Raw genomic sequence first — 20061 nt, forward strand, 5'->3', positions numbered from 1 at the left:
TAAATTAGTTCAGCTTTCAGGTGCTCCGGTGGGCTGGAAAAGGTGGATACAGTCCTAGGAAAGAGTCTCCTAGGACTGTATCCACCTTTTCCAGCCAATCGGAGCACCAGAAGGCTGAACTAATTTATGCAGGAAAAGTCATCAACTGCCGAGCCGAGAAGTTTGTGACGAATCGAATTTACTGTAAGTTCGCTCATCTCTAACAAATACAGGAAACGTAGGGCAATGAATGAACCCTTACCTCTGTTTGGTTCCTGGTATACCTGGACCTTGCCAAGCTCAACCCCAAGGCGTCTGTAAAAGTTATGCAGAGAAAACCCTGGTAAGCAACTATTGCCCAGTTTATACCCCCACAGACTGGTCAACTCAATAAGGCCCCTCTCACACTACAGGTATCATCCTGCTTTCTTACTGACATTATTTTACAATAACGGATGAAAAAAAAAAAAAAAAAAAAGGATGCAATAACTGATGATAATTGGTAATAACTGATGAGAACTGATGACCATCATCCGTTATTTTTAATGTTTTTTTTTTCTTAAAAAACCTGATGTTATTCATCCGTTATTACCAGTTACATCCATTTTTTATTTGATCAGGTTTTAAACCCTTTTTTTGTAAAGCTGTACTGAGCATGTTATGTGCAAAAACGGATGTTCAAAAACCTGACAATAACTGATGATAAAGGATGATTTTTTTTTTTTTTTTTTAACATCCCATTCCCATAGACTTCAATGTTTTAAATTTTAACGTCCGGTTTTTCACCATTTTTTTTTTTTTTTGCCGGACCAAAAATTAGTGCATGCACCGTCTTTTGTGCCGGCAAAAATAACTGACAAATAACCGAGTAAAAACGGACATGCTAAAGGATTGTCAAAAAAATCCCATTAATGGGATTTTTTAACGGCTGTTTTCAGGACTTTTTGTCAGGAGTAATAACGGAGGTTTTTTTTTTTACAGGATGATACCTGCAGTGTAGAAAGAGGCTTAAAGGGGTACTCCGGTGGAAAACTTTTTTTTTTTTTAAATCAACTGGTGCCAGAAACTGGTGTCTCTGCTGACATCTCTGTCCATTTTAAGAACTGTCCAGAGTAGGAGAAAATCCCCATAGAAAACATATGCTGCTCTGGACAGTTCCTAAAATGGACAGAGATGTCAGCAGAGAGCACTGTGCTCGTGATGTCAGCAGAGAGCACTGTGTTCCAAAAAGAAAATAATTTCCTCTGTAGTATTCAGCAGCTAATAAGTACTGGAAGGATGAAGATTTTTTTTAATAGAAGTAATTTACAAATCTGCTTAACTTTCTGGCACCAGTTGATTTAAAAAAAAAAAAAAAAGTTTTCCACCGAAGTACCGCTTTAGGACAGTGACTGATCAAACAAACAGTATGGTCCAGCGCTTAGCTCGGTAAAATAGCGAGCATATTATTCAAAAGATACAGGTACAAACATCGTGACGCGTTTCGGCTGCTGGTTCACAGCCTTGTATGATTAAAGGGGTTATTCAGGAATTTTTATATTTATATATATATATATATGTATATATATATATATATATATATATATATATATATATATATATATATATCAACTGGCTCCAGAAAGTTAAACAGATTTGTAAATTACTTCTATTAAAAAACCTTAATCCTTTCAGTACTTATGAGCTTCTGAAGTTAAGGTTGTTCTTTTCTGTCTAAATCCTCTCTGATGACAGCTGTCTCGGGAACCGCCCAGTTAAGAAGCAAATCCCCATAGCAAACCTCTTCTAAACTGGGCGTTTCCCGAGACACGCGTCATCAGAGAGCACTTAGACAGAAAAGAACAACCTTAACTTCAGAAGCTCATAAGTACTGAAAGGATTAAGATTTTTTAATAGAAGTAATTTACAAATCTGTTTAACTTTCTGGAGCCAGTTGATATATATATATATAAAAATTCCTGGATAACCCCTTTAATCATACAAGGCTGTGATCCAGCAGCCAAAACGCGTCACGATGTTTGTACCTGTATCTTTTGAATAAAATCCTCGCTATTTTATCCAGCTAAGCGCTAGACCAGTGGTCTTCAACCAGCAGACCTCCAGATGTTGCAAAACTACAACTCCCAGCATGCCCGGACAGCCGTTGGCTGTCCGGGCATGCTGGGAGTTGTAGTTTTGCAACATCTGGAGGCCCGCAGGTTGAAGACCACTGTGCTTGATTATCCTGTTTGTTTGATCAGTATTGCATGGAAGTGGTTCGTTCCGGTCCGAGACACTCTGGGCTATAGAGGGAGAGCTGGACTTTTTCACTTCACATTGGACTTATAAGACAGTGACTGTACACAATGGAGGGAAACATGGCTGCCGGGAAACATGGCTGCCGGGAAACATGGCTGCCGGGAAACATGGCTGCCGGGAAACATGGCTGCCGGGAAACATGGCTGCCGGGCAGGCGTCTAATAGGAACCACTCGTATGCCGAGCGATCCAAACAGCCATAGAATTACATATAGTGCAAATCCGTGACAGCGCCTTATGTGTTGTGCTGGGCGCTACAGAGGACGACATGAGCGACCGCACGTTCTGGACGCCATGAATCATTATCTGCCATTTGTGACAGTGCGGGAGACAGTAATTCCGCGCCGTAATCAAGTGTTGTCAAACAATCTCATCCACAATGACTAGTCAGAAGAGATTAAGAAGCAGCCAAAGCAGGGAGAGAGAGAAAGAATGTAATGGAGCTGAAGGTCAGAACATTGTCACGTCCCCCCCCCCTGCGCCATATACGTACTCGGCAATCTTCCTGGCCAGCTCTACGCAGGAGGCATTGGAATTAGCGGAGAAAAGGATCAGGCCACCCTTGGTAACGTTCATCTTGGGGAGTGAACGGCTGTCACATACAAACGGCAGGACCCACAGTCCTCCTATAGGAGAGAGAGAACAAGAGAGTGAGAAAAGGGGCACTCTACATACACAAGGGAAAAAGCATTGTAAACATACAAAATACAGATATAAACCTCTATAGGAGCAGTATTACAGTAGTTATATTCTGGTATATAGGGGGCAGTATTATAGTTGTTATATTCTTGTATATAGGAGCAGTATTATAGTAGTTATATTCTTGTATACAGGAGCAGTATTATAGTAGTTATATTCTTGTATATAGGAGCAGTATTATAGTAGTTATATTCTTGTATATAGGGGGCAGTATTATAGTTGTTATATTCTTGTATATAGGAGCAGTATTATAGTAGTTATATTCTTGTATATAGGAGCAGTATTATAGTAGTTATATTCTTGTATATAGGAACAGTATTATAGTAGTTATATTCTTGTATATAGGAGGCAGTATTATAGTAGTTATATTCTTCTACATATGAGGCAGTATTATAGTAGTTATATTCTTGTATATAGGAGCAGTATTATAGTAGTTATATTCTTGTGTATAGGATCAGTATTATAGTAGTTATATTCTTGTATATAGAAGCAGTATTATAGTAGTTATATTCTTGTATATAGAAGCAGTATTATAGTAGTTATATTCTTGTATATAGAAGCAGTATTATAGTAGTTATATTCCTGTGTATAGGAGCAGTATTATAGTAGTTATATTCTGGTATATAGGGGGCAGTATTATAGTTGTTATATTCTTGTATATAGGAGCAGTATTATAGTAGTTATATTCTTGTATATAGGAGCAGTATTATAGTAGTTATATTCTTGTATATAGGAGCAGTATTATAATAGTTATATTCTTGTATATAGGAGGCAGTATTATGGTAGTTATATTCTTGTATATAGGGGGCAGCATTATAGTAGTTATATTCTTGTATATAGGAGCAGTATTATAGTAGATATATTCTTGTATATAGGAGGCAGTATTATAGTAGTTATATTCTTGTATATAGGAGCAGTATTATAGTAGTTATATTCTTGTATATAGGAGCAGTATTATAGTAGTTATATTCTTGTATATAGGAGAAGTATTATAGTAGTTATATTCTGGTATATAGGGGCAGTATTATAGTAGTTATATTCTTGTATATAGGATAAGTATTATAGTAGCTATATTCTTGTATATAGGATAAGTATTATAGTAGCTATATTCTTGTATATAGGATAAGTATTATAGTAGCTATATTCTTGTAAATAGGAGCAGTATTATAGTAGTTATATTCTTGTATATAGTAGGCAGTATTATAGTAGTTATATTCTTGTACATAGGAGACAGTATTATAGTAGTTATATTCTTGTATATAGGAGCAGTATTATAGTAGTTATATTCTTGTATATAGGAGGCAGTATTATAGTAGTTATATTCTTGAATATAGGAGGCAGTATTATAGTAGTTATATTCTTGTATATAGGAGCAGTATTATAGTAGTTATATTCTTGTATATAGGAGCAGTATTATAGTAGTTATATTCTTGTATATAGGAGGCAGTATTATAGTAGATATATTCTTGTATATAGGAGGCAGTATTATAGTAGTTATATTCTTGTATATAGGAGCAGTATTATAGCAGTTATATTCTTGTATATAGGGGGCAGTATTATAGCAGTTATATTCTTGTATATAGGAGGCAGTATTATAGTAGTTATATTCTTGTATATAGGAGACAGTATTATAGTAGTTATATTCTTGTATATAGGAGCAATATTATAGTAGTTATATTCCTGTATATAGGAGCAGTATTATAGTAGTTATATTCTTGTATATAGGGGGCAGTATTATAGTAGTTATATTCTTGTATATAGGAGCAGTATTATAGTAGTTATATTCTTGTATATAGGAGCAGTATTATAGTAGTTATATTCTTGTACATAGGAGCAGTATTGTAGTAGTTATATTCTTGTATATAGGAGACAGTATTATAGTAGTTATATTCTTGTATATAGGAGGCAGTATTATAGTAGTTATATTCTTGTATATAGGAGCAGTATTATAGTAGTTATATTCTTGTATATAGGAGGCAGTATTGTAGTAGTTATATTCTTGTACATAGGAGCAGTATTATAGTAGTTATATTCTTGTATATAGGAGGCAGTATTGTAGTAGTTATATTCTTGTACATAGGAGCAGTATTATAGTAGTTATATTCTTGTATATAGGAGCAGTATTATAGTAGTTATATTCTTGTATATAGGAGCAGTATTGTAGTAGTTATATTCTTGTATATAGGAGCAGTATTATAGTAGTTATATTCTTGTATATAGGAGCAGTGTTATAGTCGTTATATTCTTGTATATAGGAGCAGTATTATAGTAGTTATATTCTTGTATATAGGAGCAGTATTATAGTAGTTATATTCTTGTATATAGGAGCAGTATTATAGTAGTTATATTCTTTTATATAGGAGCAGTATTATAGTAGTTATATTCTTGTATATAGGAGCAGTATTATAGTAGTTATATTCTTGTATATAGGAGCAGTATTATAGTAGTTCTATTCTTGTACATAGGGGGCAGTATTAGATTAGTAATAGTCTTGTATAAAGGAATCTCTGGAATTAAATACTGAGAATTAGGAGGTTAGTACTGTCTGGCACAATATATTTGTCTCGGTATTACATAAAGGGTTAAACACTTAAAGTAGTAAAAACAAACAATTCTCAGCATCTGTAAACAAGATCCTTGGCTAAACTGATGACAACCCGCTCTAGCCACAAGTACGCGGCAGTATTTACACCTGCAAAACTTGAAGTAATGGAGGAAACAAAGAACAATCCGGGCATTAATAATAACAACCATGACATGACATATAGCAGTGGTCTCCTACCTGCGGACCTCCAGATGTTGCAAAACTACAACTCCCAGCATGCCCGGACAGCCAACGGCTGTCCAGGCATGCTGGGAGTTGTAGTTTTGCAACATCTGGAGGTCCGCAGTTAGGAGACCACTGACCTATAGTCAGGAAATCTGAGGGCTGAAATCCATTGACTTTAATGAGCCGACCGGAGTCACCGTTTGACTCCGGACCTAAAATCGTACTATACTACAGTTCTAGGTCCGGTCACAAAACCAGATACGGGGCGGAAATGAGGCAACCGGAGTCAAATTGTGATGCCGGTCGGCTCATTAAAGTCAATGGATTTAAAGGGGTACTCCGGTGCTTAGACATCTTATCCCCTATCCAAAGGATAGGGGATAAGATGCCTGATCGCGGGAGTCCCGCCGCTGGGGACCCCCGTGATCTTGCACTTGGCACCCCGTTTGTAATCAGTCCCCGGAGCGTGTTCGCTCCGGGACGGATTACCGGTGACTACAGGGATGGCGGCGTGTGACGTCACGCCTCCGCCCCCGTGTGATGTCACGCTCCGCCCCTCAATGCAAGCCGATGGGAGGGGGCGTGATAGCTGTCAAGCTATAGCATTGAGGGGCGGAGCGTGACATCACACGGGGGCGGAGGCGTGACGTCACACGCCGCCATCCCTGTAGTCACCGGTAATCCGTCCCGGAGCGAACACGCTCCGGGGACTTATTACAAACAGGGTGCCGCGTGCAAGATCCCGGGGGTCCCCAGCGGCGGGATTTCCGCGATCAGGCATCTTATCCCCTCTCCTTTGGATAGGGGATAAGATGTCTAAGCACCGGAGTACCCCTTTAAGGGGAGCGCACTGTTTTCCCCTCCCCCAGCTGGATCCGGCAGCCGTAGGCTAAAAACATGGTGTGAAAGCATCCTAAGAGACTAAGGACTTCAGTTCAAACAGGGCTCCAGTCCTGGAGGAACATGTGGGAACTGAGTTCCTGCACTTTTTCTGCAGCAGGAACACTTTTTCCATTAGCAGGAGTCCTGCAGGACCAGCCCTTGATTGGAAATCTAGGGTGGGTTCCCACACGTTTTTTCCCAGGACTTGACCTCTAAGTTCAAATTTGCATCAAAGCCTTCACCATAGATAATGGGGGAGATTTATCAAAACCTGTCCAGAGGAAAAGTTGCCCAGTTGCCCATAGCAACCAATCAGATCGCTTCTTTCATTTTTCAGAGGCCTTATTAAAAATGAAAGCAGCGATCTGATTGGTTGCTATGGACAACTGGTCAACTTTTCCTCTGGACAGGTTTTGATAAATCTCCCCCAATATTTTAGTGATATCCTGTATTATACTCCAGAGCTGTACTCACTATTCTGCTGGTGAGGTCACTGTATACATACATTACATTACTGATCCTGAGTTATATCCTGTATTATACTCCAAAGCTGTACTCACTATTCTGCTGGTGAGGTCACTGTGTACATACATTACATTACTTATCCTGTACTGATCCTGAGTTATATCCTGTATTATACTCCAGAGCTGTACTCACTATTCTGCTAGTGAGGTCACTGTGTACATACATTACATTACTTATCCTGTACTGATCCTGAGTTATATCCTGTATTATACTCCAGAGCTGTACTCACTATTCTGCTGGTGAGGTCACTGTGTATATACATTACATTACTTATCCTGTACTGATCCTGAGTTATATCCTGTATTATACTCCAAAGCTGTACTCACTATTCTGCTGGTGGGGTCACTGTATATGTACATTACATTACTTATCCTGTACTGATCCTGAGTTATATCCTGAATTATACTCCAGAGCTGTACTCACTATTCTGCTAGTGAGGTCACTGTGTACATACATTACATTACTTATCCTGTACTGATCCTGAGTTATATCCTGTATTATACTCCAGAGCTGTACTCACTATTCTGCTGGTGAGATCACTGTGTACATACATTACATTACTTATCCTGTACTGATCCTGAGTTATATCCTGTATTATACTCCAAAACTGTACTCACTATTCTGCTGGTGAGGTCACTGTGTACATACATTACATTACTTATCCTGTACTGATCCTGAGTTATATCCTGCATTATACTCCAGAGCTGTACTCACTATTCTGCTGGTGAGGTCACTGTGTACATACATTACATTACTTATCCTGTACTGATCCTGAGTTATATCCTGTATTATACTCCAGAGCTGTACTCACTATTCTGCTGGTGAGGTCACTGTGTACATACATTACTTATCCTGTATTGATCCTGAGTTATATCCTGCATTATACTCCAGAGCTGTACTCACTATTCTGCTGGTGAGGTCACTGTGTACATACATCACATTACTTATCCTGTACTGATCCTGAGTTATATCCTGTATTATACCCCAGACCTTTACTCACTATTCTGCTGGTGAGGTCACTGTGTACATACATTACATTACTTATCCTGTATTGATCCTGAGTTATATCCTGCATTATACTCCAGAGCTGTACTCACTATTCTGCTGGTGAGGTCACTGTGTACATACATCACATTACTTATCCTGTACTGATCCTGAGTTATATCCTGTATTATACCCCAGACCTTTACTCACTATTCTTCTGGTGAGGTCACTTTGTACATACATTACATTACTTATCCTGTACTGATCCTGAGTTATATCCTGTATTATACTCCAGAGCTGCGCTCAGTATTGTGATCCAGCTCTATATTTACTCCTCTCTGATATCCATTACAAAGTGTCGCGCTGTGGATACATTGTAACATTGCTGGAGATTATCACCTTCCCTATAACCGCTATGACAGTAATGTAGAGCACGTGTCCTGTGTGCAGCTGCCTTGTTCTGAGCCTATAGTAATAAGCGGAGGGCGGATTAGGCGGCTGCTGCTGTTTATAATAAGAGGAAACGATGGGAATGTAAACATGTAGTGGCGTCCTCTTATATGGCAGAACTCCGCTGTCTGTATAACATCCCGTGGTCCAGCGGTGACACTACACAGATACTCCACGCGGTCATCCACCACCTCATGAAGGTCTTTACACTGTAATAATCATGTGACTGATAACTAGAGTCATTATGGTACTTATAGCGGGAACAAAGTGTATTCTGAGCGTCTCTGCGGTGACACTGTATGAGCTGATGCAGGGAACAGAGTTCATCCTCAGAGCGGAACTCACTTGTGTCACCCTTTCCTGTCCTGACCAGCGCTGTCACAGAAGCGTCAGACACTGCTACACATAAGGTTTTTAAGAAACAACTAAAAAGAATTTGAAAAAAATAAAAATAATAATTAATAAATAAATAATAAAATAAAACATTTTGAGTTAAAAGGGATATCCAGGTAAAAAAATGTTTTTTTTTTTATATCAACTGGCTCAAGAAAGTTAAACAGATTTGTAAATTACTTCTATTAAAAAATCTTAATCCTTTCAGTACTTATGAGCTGCTGAAGTTGAGTTGTTCTTTGCTGTCTAAGTGCTCTCTGATGACACCTGTCTCGGGAACTGTCCAGAGTAGAAGCAAATCCCCATAGCAAACTTCTTCTACTCTGTGCAGTTCCCGAGACAGGCAGAGATGTCAGCAGAGAGCACTGCTGCCAGACAGAAAACAACAACTCAACTTCAGCAGCTGATAATTATTGGAAGGATTAAGATTTTTTAATAGAAGTAATTTACAAATCTGTTTAACTTTCTGGGGCCAGTTGATATAAAAAAAAAAAAAAAGTTTTTACCTGGAATACCCCTTTAATGGAGGGGGGTCTTCATCTCTTAGAAAAAATGGGCACAGGATATAAAGAGCGTCTGGCGCCCTGGAGGACGTCTCCTGTTCTCCTGTCCAGTATTAAACAGAAAAAAAATTGATTTCAATGGGTGCTATTTTCCTGTGGTGAAGCTGCAGGGAAGCTGAACACTTACTATCGTGTGTACTGTGGGGGGGGGGGGGGGGGGGTCCGGGTGCTTCACTTAGGGCAACGTTTCCTAACCAGTGGGCATCAAGTTGTTGTAAATCTACATCTCTTAGGATGTCAGAACAGCCGAAGGCACTGCAGGGAAGCTGAACACTGGGAGGGGGGGGGGGGTCCCCTCTGTGCTTCACTTAGGGCACCGTTTCCTAACCACTGAGCCTTCAGCCGTTGCAATCAACAACATTTAGGATCCCCAGACAGCCAAACGCTCTTCAGGGAACCTTAACACATTTAGGATGCCCGGAAAGCCAAAGGCCCTGCAGGGAAGCTGAACACTGGGGGTTCTGCTCTGTTGCAAAACTACAAATCCCAGCATGCTGGGACGGGAAGCTGAACACTGGGGGTTCCCCACTGTCGCAAAACTACAACTCCCAGCATGCTCAGACAGCCAAATGCCCTGCAGGGAAGCTGAACACTGGGGGTTCTGCTCTGTTGCAAAACTACAAATCCCAGCATGCTGGAACAAGAAGCTGAACACTGGGGGTTTCCCTCTGTTGCAAAACTACAAATCCCAGCATGCTGGGATGTGAAGCTGAACACTGGGGGTTCCCCACTGTCACAAAACTACAATTCCCAGCATGCTCGGACAGCCAAAGGCCCTGCAGGGAAGCTGAACACTGGGTGGTTCTGCTCTGTTGCAAAACTACAAATCCCAGCATGCTGGGACAAGAAGCTGAACACTGGGCGTTCCCCTCTGTTGCAAAACTACAACTCCCAGCATGCTCGGACAGCCAAAGGCTGTCCGAGCATGCTGGGAGTTGTAGTTTTGCCACAGCTGGGGGCACCCTGGTTTGGAAAAACTGACTTAGGGTATGTTCAGAATAAGAACAGAGCAGGATAGCTTTGCTATGGGGATTTGCTCCTGCTCTTGATAGTTCCTGACACGGACAGAGATGGCAGCAGAGAGCACTGTGGTCACACTGGAAAGAACTACACAACTTCCTGTGGAGCATACAGCAGCTGATAAGTACTGGATGGATTAACATTTTTATATAGAAGTAATTTACAAATCTGTTTAACTTTCTGGCACCGGTTGATTTGAAAGCATTTTTTTTCACCGGAGTACACCTTTAAAAACATTATTTTTATTTTTGTTTTTTTTAATAATTAAATAAGACATGACGTAACCTATACAAATTTGGTATCGCTGTAATTGCACTGATATGGGGAATACGGACATTCATTTCGCCCTGTAGATGGAAAACTGCAAAAAAAAAAAAAAAAAAAACGGCTGAGTGTGTGTACACATTTATATATATTTATTAAGCCGATTGATAGTGCAGAAAGACATGACGCAGTATGTAACTACTCACAAGCCATTATACCTTTCTCTTCAGATAGCCTGGCAGATCCAGTCTTAAAACCTCGTTGTCATGGTTACAACCCCTAACAACCATAGTTGCCCCCCCCCTAGAATCCGGTCTCTTCCAGGTTACCTATCCACAGTGTATATGGTGTATCATCGGCACTCCCATAGACAATGCATAGAGCACGTGCAGACCCAACGTTCCATGCAGCGGGGAAAGTAGAGGCCCCGTTACAGAGATCGCAGGTGGTCCCCGAGGTCAGACCACCCCCCTCAATCAGATACTTATCCTCTATATTGTGTTATTAAAGGTATACCCCAAGGAAAAACTACCACTGAGTAGGGTGAAGAAGACGTCTTACAACGCCCATTCACATAAGATCTGTTTCCTCATGTACATCAGGTAGTTGTCTGGTCCTGGTGAAAGTGTTTACCAACTAGGGTGCCTCCAGCTGTTGCAAAACTACAACTCCCAACATGCCCGGACAGCCTTCGGCTGTCCGGGCATGCTGGGAGTTGTAGTTTTGCTACAGCTGGCGGCACACTAGTTGGCAAACACTGCCTTAAGGTCTCATCCACACTGCAGACATTCTGCAGTAGGACGAGGCCTAAGTGTCTGCAGCAGCGTGGAGGACATTATAGAGCTCCTGGTTTCTTCACCTATTTTCCTTTCTATCTCCCTCCTCAAAGGCTGTCCGGGCATGCTGGGAGTTGTAGTTTTGCAACAGCTGGAGGCACCCTAGTTGGTAAACACTTTCAACGGGACCAGACAACTACCGGATGTACAAGAGGACACATCTCCAGTAGGGCTGGGCGGTATACCGGTTCATACCAACATTTTTGTCCTGCACGATATGAATTTTTCGCAATACCGGTTTGGCCCCTCCCCCTCGGGAACGAATGAATTATCAGCCCAGCGCTGCACTGTCCCCACATCGGGTAACTAATCATATGTGACCCGCGAGCGCTGCCCTCCCCATCCTCCTGTTTGCTGCGGGCCGCCGGCACTGGAACTCTGTACTGTACGCTGTATCCCTATGCCCGGGCTGCAAAAGATAAACAAAATAAACTTTAACTCACCTTCCTACGTTCCCCCTTTGGTCCGGACCTGCTTCCTCCTGGGGATGGGAACATCGGAGAGCTGTCAGCCTATCACCGGTCGCAGCAATGTTCTGACTCGGCCGGTGATCGGTTGAGCGCCGGCTTCTTACATGACAGTGCGCTCAACCTATCACCGGCCGAGGCGGAACATCGCTGCGGCCGGTGATAGGCTGACGGCTCTCCGATGTTCCCGTCCCCAGGAGGAAGCAGGTCCGGACCAACGGGGGAACGTAGGAAGGTGAGTTAAAGTTTATTTTGTTTATCTTTTGCAGCCCGGGCACAGGGATACAGCGTACAGTACAGAGTTCCAGCGCCGGCGGCCCGCAGCAAACAGGAGGATGGGGAGGGCAGCGCTCGCGGGTCACATATGATTAGTTACCCGATGTGAGGCCGACGTAGGAAGGTGAGTTAAAGTTTATTTTGTTTATCTTTTGCAGCCTGGGCATAGGGATACCGCGTACAGTACAGAGTTCCAGCGCCGTCGGCCCGCTACAAACAGGAGGATGGGGAGGGCAGCGCTCGCGGGTCACATGTGATTAGTGTGCTGTTACACCTTGTTCACACTGGTGTGGTGCTGTGTGGCATCCGTTGCTGCCATGGCGCCATGTCTGTGGGGAGGTGCGACCCATAGACTGGTTTGAGTGGCATTGGGGCCGCTCTGCCAGTGGGTCGTTTCACTCCCCCCCCCCCCCCCCCCCCCCCCGTGGGTACTGGTGTCGCGGCGGTGGTGGTCGCCACCCAGTGCTAGGCCATTTTATGCTAGGGATGTTAGGGACCCACTCTAAATAGGTGGCCTTGACGTGGCGAGTGGGCTTGTACTTTTTGATCAAAAATGTATACTAACAACCTGTTAGTTTTTGATATTATGCTGAGAAGCAATTAGATCATTATACAAGATTGTAGATGTGCGACCATGTCTGTCTTCTACCCGAATTCACGACATGTGATTAGTACCCCGATGGGGACAGAGCAGCACTGGGCTGATAATTAATTGGAGGGGAAGCAGAACAGCGCTCGCGGGTCACATGATTTTGGGGGGGGGGGGGGGGGGGGAGAGAAATACCGTTATATACCGTGGAACCGCCATAAGAGACAAAAATACTGTGATACACATATTTGGTCATACCGCCCAGCTCTAATCTACAGCATGAATCAGAGGTGGAAAGTCCCCAATGATGTAGGACATCTGGAGTCCTGTACCAGCGGGAGAGAAGATTATAGGGTCCTTTCTGCAATTTAACACATCTAGAAAAGCCAATTGAGTTTCTCAGATCAGATTTGCGCTCTGATTCAGTCAGTTGTATCCCCAACTCCTTTTCCCACGATAACAGGTATATAGGGGCTAAGGAATCCTCAGTAAGGTAAGAGCGAAATTTAGACAGCGCCAATTTAGGTTGAGGAGAAGCCAGAGCAAGTTTCTCCAACCAGGACAGGTCATCCCCAATGACATATACCTTCAGCAATGATACACACGCCCGTCTGACAATGTCGGCTCGTACATAGTTAACAGGGAAATCTGGTAGTTTAGCCTGGAGGTCCATTTGTGTATCATGTAATTTGTCCAATATAGAGTCAGCCGAGTCTGCCCTAGGGTTGAGTACATAAGGAATGAGAGAACAAAGTAAGACTGGAGATAAAAGATGTTTAGTTTGTGACCTTGCCATGAACGTTCTGTTGAAAAGCTTTCTTAACCCCTTAAGGACCGAGCGTTTTTCTGTTTTTGCACTTTAGTTTTTTCCTCCTCACCTTTTAAAAATCATAACTCTTTCAATGTTGCACCTAAAAATCCATATGAGGGCTTATTTTTCTTTTCCGTCACCAATTCTACTTTGTAATGACATCAGTCATTTTACCCAAAAATCTACGGCGAAACGGGAAAAAAAAAATCATTGTGCGACAAAATTGAAGACAATTTTGGCGGCTTCCGTTTCTACACAGTAAATTTTTTGGTTAAAATTACACTTTATCTTTATTCTGTAGGTCCATACGATTAAAATGATCCCCTACTTATATAGGTTTGATTTTGTTGTACTTTTGAAAAAAATCATAACTACATGCAGGAAAATGTATATGTTTAAAATTGTCATCTTCTGACCCCTATAACTTTTTTATTGTTCCGCGTACGGGCCGATATGAGGGCTCATTTTTTTGCACCGTGATCTGTAGTTTTAATCGGTACCATTTTTGTTTTGATCTGACTTTTTATACCATAAAAAAAAAAAAAGCGATCAAAAAGTGACCAAAAATACGCTATTTTGGACTTTTTTTTTATGTGAACGCCATTGACCGTGCAGTTTAATTAACGATATATTTTTATAGTTTGGACATTTACGCACACGGCGATACCACATATGTTTATTTTTATTAGGTTTATATATTTTGTTATATGGAATTTGGGAAAAGGGGGTGATTTTAACTTTTAATAAGGAAGTGGTTAATGTGTGTTTTTAATATTTTTTTTATTTTATTTTATTTTATTTTTTACACTTTTAGTCCCCTTAGGGGACTTTTAGGAGGAATCATTAGATTCCTCATACAGATCAATGTGGTTGTATAAAACCACATTTATCAGTGTGCTCTGCACTCGATTGATACAGCCTGGTCCTGCCAGACTTTATCATTCTGAGCGCCGGAGCCGCTGCAGAAGGAGAGGTAACCGGTGGAGGTTACCTCAGCAGTAAATCAAACCTCCCCCCCCGCCGCGCGACCGTGCTGCGGGGGGGGGGGGGGGGGGGGGCGCTCCACCCCACTGGGCCACCAGGGATGGAATAAAGGCACCATTAGACGCCGCTGTCAGCTTTGACAGCGGCGATCTAAAGGGTTAATAGCCGGCCGCGGCGATCGCCGCATGTCGGCTATTCATGCTGGCCCCCAGCTACAGGAATCAGCTGGGGGCCGGCCGGTATGACGCTGGCTCGAGTCGGGACCCCGCGTCTTACCCAGTTAATGGCCATTGGACGTGTATACACGTCCATGGTCGTTAAGGGGTTAATGGTCTATTCACACGTGCAGTATTCTGCACAGATTTGATGCGCAGGATTTTCTGCTGCAGATTTCAATGTAAACTGAATGACTGAAGTCTCCAAGTCTTATGCCTCCTGACCACTGGGACGGAGTAGTGATGTCATGCCCCGCCCCCTCAATGCAAGTCTATGGGAGGGGGGCGTGACGGCCGTCGCGCCCCCTCCCATAGACTTGCATTGAGGGGGCGTGGCGTGACGTCACATGGGGCGGAGTCGTGATGTCACGATACTCCGTCCCCGTAGTCGGGAGGCATAAGACTTGCAGCATCCTTTGGATAGGGGATAAGATGTCTTAGGGCTGGAGTACCCCGTTAACTAATAAAGAACCATGCTAGAGTGGGTTAGTAACATGTGAAATGTTGACTCGAGAGGGTAGCCATAGTGTTCTATTTAGTGACACGGTCCGAGTGGTCAATTGTGAGCGTTCCAAACTAATATCGCATAAGAGGCTTGAGCCCGCTACCATTTCAGCCCAGCCCAGAACTGTTCAACTTCCGGAAGTCTAATGCCTCCTTGTAACTTACCTCTTCTGAGCAGACCGTAGGGTAAGGGTAAGTAGGGTAATCTAGGTATCTTTGCTGCCCATAAAAAGTGTGTGAACAGGCGCCAACACTGGAGAAGGTGCTGCTTAGGAAGAGCTATAGGGACCATTCGAAGAGGATACAGAATCATGGGTATAACATATGTCTGTAGCAAATTCTTTCTCCCCACCCAGGACAGAAAAGGTAGACTGTAACCTTCAATTTGCTGACGTATTTTGGCCAACAAAGGGGTGTAGTTTAAGGCAAAAAGTCTGTCCAGGGAGGGGGGGGGGGGGGGCGCGCAAGAGATACCCAGGTAAGTGATATAATGTGTAGGTCACTTGTATGGCGAAGAGCCCTTCAACTGAGACACCAGCTTCTGAGGTAATGACACGTTGAGGACTTCGAATCATTTACGTTGAAGTTAGATTAAGAACCATAGCGTTCCAATATGTCTTGGACCCGTGGGAGAGCTTCCATAGGGTAAGTTATTAAAATTAAATCATCTGCAAAGGCTGCAGTGAGATGGGTCTGACCCCCCAACTGTCAGCCCCCTAATCACAGCGTCTTGATGCAGGGTCTCCATGACTATAATGTATAAGGATGGTGACCGGGGGCAGCCCGGCCTTGTTCCATTCCTTATTTGAAAGGAGGGTGATAATGTGTCATTGATCCGGATGTGTCTACATGGAGATGAGTATAGTGACATAATAGCTGTTATAAAAAGGACTGGGGATAATAAATTTGGCCAAAGTTTGTCAGTAGCCATGCCACTCTATCGAACGCCTTTTTGGCGTCCGTACCCAATAACAAAAGTGGTGAATTAGGGGGATACATGCCATTCGTCACGCTCGTTCCACTATGTGCGTTGTGTTTGCCTTCCATCCCTTTGACGAAACCCGTTTGGTCTTGCTGGATAATACCAGGTAGGAATCGTCCAAGTCTAATGGACAGCACCTTGGCCCAGATCTTGATGTCTAAGTTGAGATGGGAGATGGGGCAGTAGCTTGGGCATAGACCTTGATCCTTTAGGTAGAACAGTGCTGTGGGCCTCTAGAGCCTGGGTGGGTAGGGAAGAGCCCCCCAGCAGTGCATTACACCACGGAGTGAGCTTAGGAAGTAGTACTGTTTGGAAAGTTTTTTAATAAGCAAGGCTAAAACCATCTGGGCCTGGGCTTTTTCCAGATGGGATGGAATGCAAGATACATCTAAAAAAGCTCCAATGGCTTCAGAAGGGGTAGGTTCACCTGTGTCAGATGTAGGTAAGTTGTACAATGAGACATAGTAGGAGCAAAAAGCGGCGGCTATGGCTGATGTGTCTGTGTGACAATTCCCATCAGTCATTAATTTTGGAAATTAATGTGGATTCCCTTCTCTTTGATCATAGCAGTCATAAGTCTCCCCCCCCCCCCCCCATTATCTCCATGCTTAAAAAGTCTCTGTTTGAAACGCACAACGTTTGCAGCGTGTTTCTTGTGGAGTAAGTCTTTTAGTTTTTCCCTGAGCGCGGATAGCTCAATAGCGTGAGTGGTCTGGGAGGGGACTGGACATTGCCTTTCTTTGTTAGCAATTTGTTCCAATAAACTATGTATTTCCTTGGTAAGCTCCTTTTTCACCCTAGATCCCAAGGCTATCAGGAGGCCCCTCATATAGGCTTTGTGACCCTCCCAAACCACAGGCCATGAGACATCAGTAAGTTTTAGGTCAAAAAAGGAAGTCACATGTTGGGTAAGAGCCGTCCCATCTTTGTCTTGGGGACAGTAGCCTCTCATTTAGCATCCAGGTCCAGTCTCGTCTGGGTAAGTGCGACAATGCAAAAGTAGCGTGTATTGGTGAGTGATCAGACAGAGTTTTAGGACCTATATCAGAATCAAGCAGAGATGGCAGTATACCGTCATGGCACAGAATATAATCTACGCGTTGAGCTGAGGCATGTGGGGCAGAATAAAATGAGCAAGTGCGTCCCTCAGGGTGCCGAGACCTCCAGGTGTCTACTAAGCCCATGTCATGTAATTTGTTCCTGAGGGTGCGTAAGGCCACCGGAGAGACCGCGGAACGTCCCACAGAAGAGTCAACCAGGGGGTCCAACGCCACATTGAGGTCCGTCCCAAGTAGGATCGGCCCCTCAGCAAATACCCGAAGGCTCTCCAGCGTCCAACAGCCAAGAAACCTGACGTTTATTAGGGGTGTAGATGGTGGAAGTGTAGAGAGCAGAGGGGGGGGGGAGGCAATGAAGTGTAGAGAGCAGAGGGGGGGGGGGGAGGCAATGAAGTGTAGAGAGCAGAGGGGGGGGGGAGGCAATGAAGTGTAGAGAGCAGAGGGGGGGGGAGGCAATGAAGTGTAGAGAGCAGAGGGGGGGAACGGCAATGAAGTGTAGAGAGCAGAGGGGGGGAACTGCAATGAAGTGTAGATAGATAAGAGAGGAGCAGTCAGGTGGGAATAGTGAGGGTAAAGAGAGAAGAGGAGTGTTAGTAAGTGATAGAAAAAGCTAAAGGAAGTAAGAAGTGATGAAAAAATTAAGAGAAGCGTACACAAAGGAAGTGAGATATGATAGGGTATGTGTCCTGAACCAACAACCTGTCCAAACCAGATGTGAAGCCAGGCTTCTGTAGACATAAACATATCAATTATAACGGTATAACAACCATTAACAGAGAATGCGGTGTATAGAGATGATTTCTATATGAGCAGGAGGTGGTAGCCCAGGGGGGGGGGGGGGGGGGGGGGGGATTGGTTAGGAAGGAAAGAGCAAAGGAGAGAGAAGATCAGGGGGGAAAGGAGGAATCAAGTCTGTGAGATAAGGCATAAACATGTCTCTTTCCTTAGAGATGCTTAGAAAACATTAAGAAACAGTATAAAGTAGCATTGTAGTAAATCTATATCTCTAGCCCTCCTCTAAGGTCCTCACATGTGAGCGCTGCATCTTATGTATCTGAGGTAGCACACGACTTAGTAGTTGGCAACATATGCATAAGAGAATACTACAATGGATCTGGCTACATAAATCAAGTCCCCTAATAACTTAGCCCATGTTCAGTAAAATCATGTAAACAATCCGGGGCGGCATCGTCTGTACTGTTACCGGTTCATCTGTGAAGACCCCGTCCTGTCTGCTGCCGCGTGAGAGAAGTGCAGTCCATTACCAGTAAAGCCTGCGCTCGCAGCTGTCTCCAGGAGGAGGGTGGGGGGCAACATACATGGAGGGGGGAGAAGAAAGCCTAGGACGACACTTGGGGTCCTGAGGAGAGGGGAGGGGGGAGAAGAAAGCCTAGGACGACACTTGGGGTCCTGAGGAGAGGGGAGGGGGGAGAAGAAAGCCTAGGACGACAATCAGGGTCCTGAGGGGAGGGGGGGGGAGAAGGAAGCCTAGGACGACAATCAGGGTCCTGAGGAGAGGGGAGGGGGGGGGAGAAGGAAGCCTAGGACGACACTTGGGGTCCTGAGGAGAGGGGAGGGGGGGGAGAAGGAAGCCTAGGACGACAATCAGGGTCCTGAGGAGAGGGGAGGGGGGGGGGGGGGGAGAAGGAAGCCTAGGACGACAATCAGGGTCCTGAGGGGAGGGGAGGGGGGGAGAAGGAAGCCTAGGATGACAATCAGGGTCCTGAGGGGAGGGGAGGGGGGGGAGAAGGAAGCCTAGGATGACAATCAGGGTCCTGAGGGGAGGGGAGGGGGGGGAGAAGGAAGCCTAGGATGACAATCAGGGTCCTGAGGGGAGGGGGGGGGGGGAGAAGGAAGCCTAGGACGACAATCAGGGTCCTGAGGGGAGGGGGGGGGAGAAGGAAGCCTAGGACGACAATCAGGGTCCTGAGGGGAGGGGGGGGAGAAGGAAGCCTAGGACGACAATCAAGGTCCTGAGGGGAGGGGGGGAGAAGGAAGCCTAGGACGACAATCAGGGTCCTGAGGGGAGGGGAGGGGGGGGAGGAGGAAGCCTAGGATGACAATCAGGGTCCTGAGGGGAGGGGAGGGGGGGAGAAGGAAGCCTAGGACGACAATCAGGGTCCTGAGGGGAGGGGAGGGGGGGGGGAGAAGGAAGCCTAGGATGACAATCAGGGTCCTGAGGGGAGGGGGGGGGGGAGAAGGAAGCCTAGGACGACAATCAGGGTCCTGAGGGGAGGGGGGGGAGAAGGAAGCCTAGGACGACAATCAGGGTCCTGAGGGGAGGGGGGGGAGAAGGAAGCCTAGGACGACAATCAGGGTCCTGAGGGGAGGGGAGGGGGGGGAGAAGGAAGCCTAGGATGACACTTGGGGTCCTGAGGAGAGAGGGGAGGGAGAGAGGGGGGGGGGATGTATGGGGACTCAGATAATAAACTAATGTCCTGAACAATTGTGGAAGTCCACTTGCCGCACAAGTCACATGTAGTTCCCCTCTTAGCAGTGTCCACCACATTCAG

At 44.4% G+C, this 20061-nt stretch overlaps 2 protein-coding genes across 2 annotated transcripts in view; both read right to left on the reverse strand.

Annotated features, from left to right (window-relative positions):
- Positions 1 to 20061, reverse strand: part of SLC5A10 (solute carrier family 5 member 10) — a 293441-nt gene that overhangs the window by 216455 nt on the left and 56925 nt on the right. The gene's annotated exons all lie outside the window — the stretch shown is intronic.
- The window catches only part of PRPSAP2 (phosphoribosyl pyrophosphate synthetase associated protein 2), a 59419-nt gene that overhangs the window by 34014 nt on the left and 5344 nt on the right, over positions 1 to 20061 (reverse strand). Inside the window, exons 2-3 of the mRNA XM_056535573.1 lie at positions 2770 to 2902; positions 242 to 294 (exon numbers count right to left, since the gene is read on the reverse strand). Coding sequence (XP_056391548.1) covers positions 242 to 294; positions 2770 to 2852 — 136 coding nt within the window. The 5' untranslated portion in view covers positions 2853 to 2902. The remainder of the gene's footprint in view (positions 1 to 241; positions 295 to 2769; positions 2903 to 20061) is intronic.

The sequence above is a fragment of the Hyla sarda genome, chromosome 8, assembly GCF_029499605.1.
Source record: "Hyla sarda isolate aHylSar1 chromosome 8, aHylSar1.hap1, whole genome shotgun sequence".
NCBI classification, from domain to species: domain Eukaryota; kingdom Metazoa; phylum Chordata; class Amphibia; order Anura; family Hylidae; genus Hyla; species Hyla sarda.